This window comes from Haliotis rufescens, unplaced genomic scaffold, assembly GCF_023055435.1.
Source record: "Haliotis rufescens isolate VD_foot unplaced genomic scaffold, xgHalRufe1.0.p SCAF_534, whole genome shotgun sequence".
In the NCBI taxonomy this organism is placed as follows: Eukaryota; Metazoa; Mollusca; class Gastropoda; order Lepetellida; family Haliotidae; genus Haliotis; species Haliotis rufescens.
In genome coordinates, this window is record NW_025964262.1 from 1 (window position 1) to 7,500 (window position 7,500).

Sequence of the window (7,500 nt, forward strand, 5' to 3'; positions counted from 1 at the left end):
AAAACGGGCATAGCTAAAAGAATTCCCAACCCCGCACACCGGGTAATGCGGTATTATGCAGCATGATTGAACAAAAAAAACTGTATCTTGGGTATATTTTTAGATGCAAGATATATGTAAATTCAAAAACTATTCCTGAGGGATTCTTTGTCGTACGCGCACTTTGATTGGTTTGTCGTATTTTCGCACATGACATTCATTGATAGGGGGATGACTGGTGACGAATGATCCCTTGCATTTGCTTAAAACAACATGGCGGCGCCCAGTCAAGACGATCTGATTGTGATCAACATCTATTTTGTAATAAAATGGGCCTAACCTCGTGAAGTGCATCAAATCATTTGAGTACCTTGATAAAAAAACATGAACAGATTTGCAAAACATTTGTCGACGCCGAGATGACGTTACACATGCTTTGCAAATCCTGCAGTCGATCGAAATCTGCACGTTAAATCCATGTTGTTTACAAACCGAATGTCCCGTTCATTGCCCGATTTTGATTTGACTGAGCATAGACTCGATAGTCCAATCAAAATGTAACTCCAGAATTCCAGCATAGTTTGGTAAGGGTGGAAACTGGACTTTTAAAGTCAGTTAACTCCCTTGCTTTAGGAAGATGTTGGAAATTGCAAAATACGACGAGTCTGACAATTTGTTTCTTTATTAATGCATCAAATGTGAAACAAAACAAGAAACAAATGCTGACATGTGATTTAGTATCTTGTTTTCATTGTTTGTTTGTTTTACGTATCAGTCAGAATTAATCCGGCCATATCACGGCGACCTGCACATAAGCCAGTCTGGAACAGGCTCACCAGTGATTGAAAGATTGGTCATGCCGCCATTACACGATTACATGCAGTCACCTAAGTAAGTCAGCCTGACTACCAGATCGAATTCAGTCGCCTCTTACGACATGCCATAGAGACATTCCCTAAACATTAGGCTGACACGCCGTGATATAACTGTTACAATGTTCAAAGAGGCGTTAAACCCAACACTCTCACTCACTCACCAAACAGCGTTCCGGGGACCTATTCTTGTAGGAAAGCCCGAAGTGATGCATATCACAGACGTTTACCTCTTTGGTGAAACCCACGAACACGGGTATGGTACTGACAAACATAGAAACATGATCTGATCAACCGGGAATCGGACCCACGATCAAAGGTTTCTGACACGCCTAAGGCTAATGGAGTGTATAGGGAAAGGTTCGAAACATGATTAACACATGGCTGTGATATATAGAACATGGGACTACCTTTACCTCTTTCAACCAGCCAATCACACATATGGACTAGCGTTTCAACTGTCTCCAACTGGATTAAAAATTATCTATTTTTACTCACCAAACCAAATCAATCACTCAATTATCATTATGTGGTCTCTGAAACGTCGAAATATCACCCCCCGATCAAACATACACAATGATATGAAATTGTGCTTCTTTTCCGAAATGTTTACCATGTCATGACCGAGTGAACGTCGGGTACACTCATCGTGCTCGTCTGACCGGAAGTAACCGTCTCCGTGGAAACAACTAGGTCTGCCGTTTGGGACAGTGCTACTTGGATTTGATTAATGTCCGCGTTGTGGAACGTCGTGATATTGACTTCCTAGACGCACTAGAACTATTAGATTTTGTTTTTGTCTTCCCGTTTTTCAGATCTTCTAGGTTGAAGTCCACGATGGAAGATCTTCGTCTGGTCTTGCTTGGTTGTGTGTTTGTGGTGCCACTTGAAGCCGTCTCTTCTCGAATGGGATTAAGTGCTTCTGAAAATATTGAAGTTTCTCATTATTTACTTACCGCCCTAAGAAACACCAATGCCAAATATGTTGGTTAATATATGAAGACTTACTTACATTCAAGATATATTAGATTGGTTCGACACACAAGCGAACATACTGGTATGTTGTGAGAACCGACGCTCATGAACGCATCACATGTGACGTCATCGATGACTCGCGAGTAAAGTTTGGAAATCACGTGCAGCATATCGTAATAAGAGAAAAGTCACTTTGTGATAACACTTGACTGTTAGTTTTGTCAGTAATTATACACATTGGAAAACATCTCTCCTTAACGTATATACTTCTCTATGTGTTTCTATGGTTCGCGTTTCTTTTGGTGGTGAGTATAATACCATCATTAACAAACAGGGACCTGTCAGTATTGTGTAACATGCAATCATGCGTCATAACATTTTACCTCAACAGACTTAGAGTAGTTCTATCTAATTTGTACGTCTGCGCAATGTTCCACGAAGCACACGACAGAGTTAGAAGGTCCCTTGCGAGAAGGGTCAGCTGGTTGTGGCATAGAACCCTAGATTCTTGGTTCGTCAGTACAATACCCGTATTCTTGGCTTTCACGTTGGGCTTATCATGTATGAAACTTTCATGTCGTGATAAAAATGAATACGATTCAAAGCCAACGTCAAAAGGCATTCCACAAGCGATTTTTTATTTTATTTACGTATTCATTATGTATACACTGTGCAGTAATAACATTAACACTTAGTTTAGTTTATGGAATATATGAAACATGACCAAGTTAGGTCAACTCATCGACAAGAAGCACGGTGGGGTAGCATAGTGGTTAAAGCGTTCGCTCGTCACGCCAGTAGCCCGGATTCGATTCCTCACATGGATACAACGCGTGAAGCCCCATTCTGGTGTCCCCGCCGTGATATTGCTGGGTTATTGCTAAAAGCGGCGTAAACGCAACTCACTTACTTACTCGTGACAGTGTCTCTCAACACTAGCTTGTCATCCGCCTGCTTCACCTGGAGCCCGGGTCAGAATACGTCCCCATGGACCCATGCTTATAGCAAGAGCCGACTACGACGAGGATCGGATGGTCACTATGTGTGACCCAGTGTCACGATGCTTTTTACAGATCGCCGTGAAACAGCTTGGATATTGCTGACTGTGGCTTTTAACAACATTGGTTGACTTTACCTGTAAACTCTCTGTTTCCTTTGAGACCTGCTAGCAGCGGGATAAACTTCAAGCTCTCTTGGTTGTCTTCTCCTTTTGAGTCTATAAACAGGTAGAAAATCCACATCAGTATGACAGAATGGTGGACTAAATCCTTTTTTTTTAAATCTGTCAAACAGAATCCGACTATAAATCTCCTCCCATTATCCAAAATAATCACAGTAACATACAGAGTAGGTGAGGTTAGATGACAGGTGAGGTGAAATGGGTTTAACGACGCTTTCAAGATTATTGCACTTTATAGCCACGTGCACGCACGTGTGCGTGCATGCGTGTGTGTGTCTGCTTACACTAATGCCGGTTTTACAGTGCCAGCTCACTGATATGCTGTTTTGCAGTTTAACATGAATACCCCACTCAGACACAGTATACCGACTCCGAGCCGACCAGTCCTTGTTTGATCCCATTCATGCCGAGCGCCAGGCAGGGTAACAACAAGTACCATCTTTCATACATCGTGACACATACCGATGACATAGAGAATCTCCCCCGAGTGTCTTTTGATATCAAATATATATCAACATGAGTGGATAAAAGTGGAAAAACTGAGGCTTGCCGAGGAGGTTTTCGACATTCATCAACTCATGTTGATATATATTTGATATCAAAAGACACTCGTGTGAGATTTTATTTGTCATCCAACATCATTCTTCCAACTTTTTCAGTTTGTAGACAGTAATAAGCAGTGTCTTAAGTGTAAAAAGAACTGCTAACAGCTTCAGTAGCAGAGCCATAAGTGATGTCATTTGATTGTGACGTCGGGAATCGAACCCGGGTCTTCGGTGGGACGAGCGAACGCTTTTACCATTAGGCTACTCGACCGCCCTTCTTTGCGTGTGCTGACAACAGTACTGTTACGACAGGTATCGGTCCATCAAGATACGCTCCAGTGCACTGTATCAGAGGATGGCGGGTTTGAATCCCAGCTTTCTATTAATATGATCGATTGTCCTTCAGTACCTAACCGGGTCTGAGAGGTAGCCTAGTGGATAAGGTGTTCGCTCGTCATGCAAGTGTCGTAAAAACAAACTCCCTCACTTGCTCCATCGCCTTACCCGTGCTAATGTGAATGGTAAACCTTCCTCCTACATTGTGTTGTCACACTATTGATATACAATGCAACTGAAATACCGTTATGCACACGGAAAAACGACGAACAAGCACTCGGGAAAACGATGACCAAGCACTCAGTAAGACATCTTCCCGAAGCAAGAGAGTAAACTGAGTTTAAAAGTCCAGTTTCCACCCCTGCCGAACTAGGCTAGAATTACTGGGCTCGATCATAGCGCCACCAGTGGCTATCACCAGTTATGTCCCCGCTAAGCCTCTCCTATGGACCAATGAGATTCCACCTCTCGTATCACTTGCCTCGGGAAGATGTCAGTAAGAAGACGACAAAACACTCGGGAAAACGACGACCAATCGGTCGGAAAGAAGATGACAAAGCACTAGGAACCGACAACCAACCACTCGGACAACGTGGAAAAAGCACTCGGGAAAAATAACGACAAAAGGAATACATGTCGTCATGTTTTCAAGTGCTTATCCGTCTCATTACCGATACTGCTAAAATGCTGTATGAGTACTCGATGAATATTTCAGCTATCTGCTCATATACCATCTTTTTGGACACACTGAGCTAACACACAATTATATAACTGAAATACAGTTCACATTGACGTAAAACCCAACTGACTCCCACTTTAGACACAGATTCAAATATATACTCACGATCAACTCTGAGTAAAATGAGAGATTCTCTTCTCTTTAGGTAATCCGTTCCATAATCGTTTAGATTATTTCGTAGGTTTTTAACCCGTCCTTTTTCATCAGACAAGTCTATTATATCTGGAAAGAAATGGGACGGTGTATATGTTCATGCACCAGATAAGGACAAGAATGCCTTCTTTTGTTTGTTTGTTGTTTAACGCCGCACTCAGCAATATTCCAGCTATATGACGGCGGTCTGTAAATAATTGAGTCTGAACCAGACAATCCAGTGACTGATACCATGAGCATCGATCCACGCAATTGGGATACGATGACATGCATCAACGAAGTCAATGAGCCTGACCACCCGATCCCGTTAGTCGCCTCTTACGACAAGCATAGTCGCTTGTTGCAGCAAGCATGGGTTGATGAAGACCTATTCTAGCCCATTCTAGCATTCTGTCTTCGTTTGACTATGTCATGATTGCTGTTCGTGGGGATTCCCCAACAACATCTGCTTTGTCATTTTACCCTGACGGCGTGGGACGTTGCTTATGATATCAATCACTGGTTTGCCTGGTCTAGACTCGGTTTTTTTACAGACAGCCGTGATATAGCTGGAATATTGTCAAGTGAGGCGTTCAACAACAAACAAACAAACTTACTGAAATATATTTAGGATATAAGCTTACCACTGTCTCCGCAGTCGCAGCAAGATTTGATGTGGTGAAGTAGGATGTCGTTCCTACAGTTGGCGTTAAATATACGACTTCGGTGGTCTGGAATATATTCAACGAAATAGATGGTAAGTCTATTTTATGGCGTAAAAGAAACAAGAAAACACATTACTTAACATTTATGAAAAAAAACAGTCTCATAAAAATCAGATCATAGTTCTCGCGACCGCTATACAAAAGTCTTTGTTTTGCGGTAGAGATCTGCTTTTAATGAGATTGTGAAAAAAGCAATAAACTCGCCTGGCGAAGTTTCAGATTTTACGGACGCATCCCGTCCCCGCTGCACTCTGTCTTATGCATACCTGAGTGAACTGAATTGTGGAGGGATTATCGAATGTTTAACTGAAGCCCCCACTTATCTTAAGCTCTTCACTGATAAATTTGTGGTAAATAATCCCACCATTACTGATATGTATTCTTCTTCTTCTTCTTGTATTTTAGGGAGGAACCATTGGATTTTCAGGGTTGGCCCACAGTGTTACAGGATTTCTTTTACACATAGTTATTTTTGTTTATTTTAAAAATAAAATAAATTGAAATGCAAGTGCGTGACCACTCACTTCACTTTAAGTCTCATCTTCGAGGGGTGGCTGGAAAGTTCCACGAAGGATATACAGTACACCGTTAACCGTTGCTTGTATTAAGTACAATACTGTCCATGCTTACAGGCAGTTTAGAAAACAAATACACAACAAACAAGTAAACAACAAACAAATACACAACAAACAATACACAACAAACAAATACACAAATACACAACAAACCAGGCCCCATATGTCCGTGGGCATCAAAGTGACTAGGTATTCTCTGTCGATTAAAATGGACGAAAGTGACTACGGCGCTGTCATCAAGTATCTCCAACTCAACAGGTTAACTCTCTCATGAGAGTGTTGAGAACATTCTGAGGAATGTACTGGGCATTACCAAGGTCTCAGAATTCCACCTCTTCCAAAACTTGAAGAAAGAACTATCTGGCAAGCATTATGCAAATAAGGAGGAGGAGGATTTCTATCCACACCAGTGGGATCCAGGTACTCCAGCTTCGATGGCAGAAATGTGTGGACCTCGGAGGGGACTATGTTGAAAAGTAATTGGTAACCAACTCAATCTACCCAGTCCACCACAGTTAGGCTCAGGTCCTGTCAGCCAATATTCGTACGACAAGAATGGGGACCTAACCAAGAATTCCGACAGGGTAAATGTGATCCAATGCATTTTGTGTTCGTCGTTTTCGTAACTAGAAAATGTATATCTCCTAGAAAATGTATATCTCCTTTGAAGTATTTGTATTCACAAGCCTTTGGACTTTCTATCACACAGACATCTAATACGACGTAATATAAATGCAATAGTATGTTGATTAACGACCTACCATCAAATCCTGTCACACGGTCCGTGATTTAACTAGCAGCAAAACATACGCCTCCTTTTGTAGTTAAGACGTCGCCGACGTTTTCTGAGGATCAGCCAAGTTGATCCGATTGTCTTGCGTATGTGGCGTTTATAACGTCATGGATTACATAAAGGTCACAGCTACATGACCGTACGGCAATATGAAGCCATCCGCACACATAGTACCTTACCAACTAGAAATTCTAAGACGTGTCCAAACAGATAGAAATTGGTTATTTGTCGAATTTGCAAAATACCAAATGGTAGAAATATACACAGAGCCTAATTATTCCACCTCTGTTTTCGTCATCTCTTACAACTGTCAATATGTTTGTCGTTTAACGCCGCAATATTGCAGCTCTATGGGGGTGATCTGTAATGATTGATTAAGGACCAGACAATCCAGTGATTAATATTATGATCAGCCTTGCATGCCGTAGGGCCATGATGACATGTTATCAACCACGTGACACATTCTGACTACCCAATCCACTAAGTAGACTCTAGCAAGCATAGATTGCTGGGACCTATCCTAACCTTCAGTCTAACCGAAATATATTTGGTTTTCAAACTACATAAATAATCTGCTACCAACGATTTCTTTTCACTTTTGAATATTCTCGAGACGTATTATTTTGATTTGGAGAATCCCATTATCCCA

The 7,500-nt window shown here is 41.6% G+C and overlaps 1 protein-coding gene across 2 annotated transcripts in view; it reads right to left on the reverse strand.

Annotated features, from left to right (window-relative positions):
- Window positions 1–645: 645 nt before the first annotated feature.
- The window catches only part of LOC124120316 (uncharacterized protein CXorf65-like), a 7,829-nt gene continuing 974 nt past the window's right edge, over window positions 646–7,500 (reverse strand). Inside the window, exons 1-5 of one of the 2 annotated variants that reach the window (XM_046483116.2) lie at window positions 6,212–6,368; window positions 5,403–5,489; window positions 4,732–4,848; window positions 2,962–3,042; window positions 646–1,773 (exon numbers count right to left, since the gene is read on the reverse strand). In XM_046483116.2, the coding sequence (XP_046339072.1) occupies window positions 1,565–1,773; window positions 2,962–3,042; window positions 4,732–4,848; window positions 5,403–5,489; window positions 6,212–6,221 (504 nt within the window). In that variant the 5' untranslated portion in view covers window positions 6,222–6,368 and the 3' untranslated portion in view covers window positions 646–1,564. Of the gene's footprint in view, window positions 1,774–2,961; window positions 3,043–4,731; window positions 4,849–5,402; window positions 5,490–6,211; window positions 6,369–7,500 lie in introns of those variants that run through there. The other variant, XM_046483114.2, reaches the window with a different exon arrangement.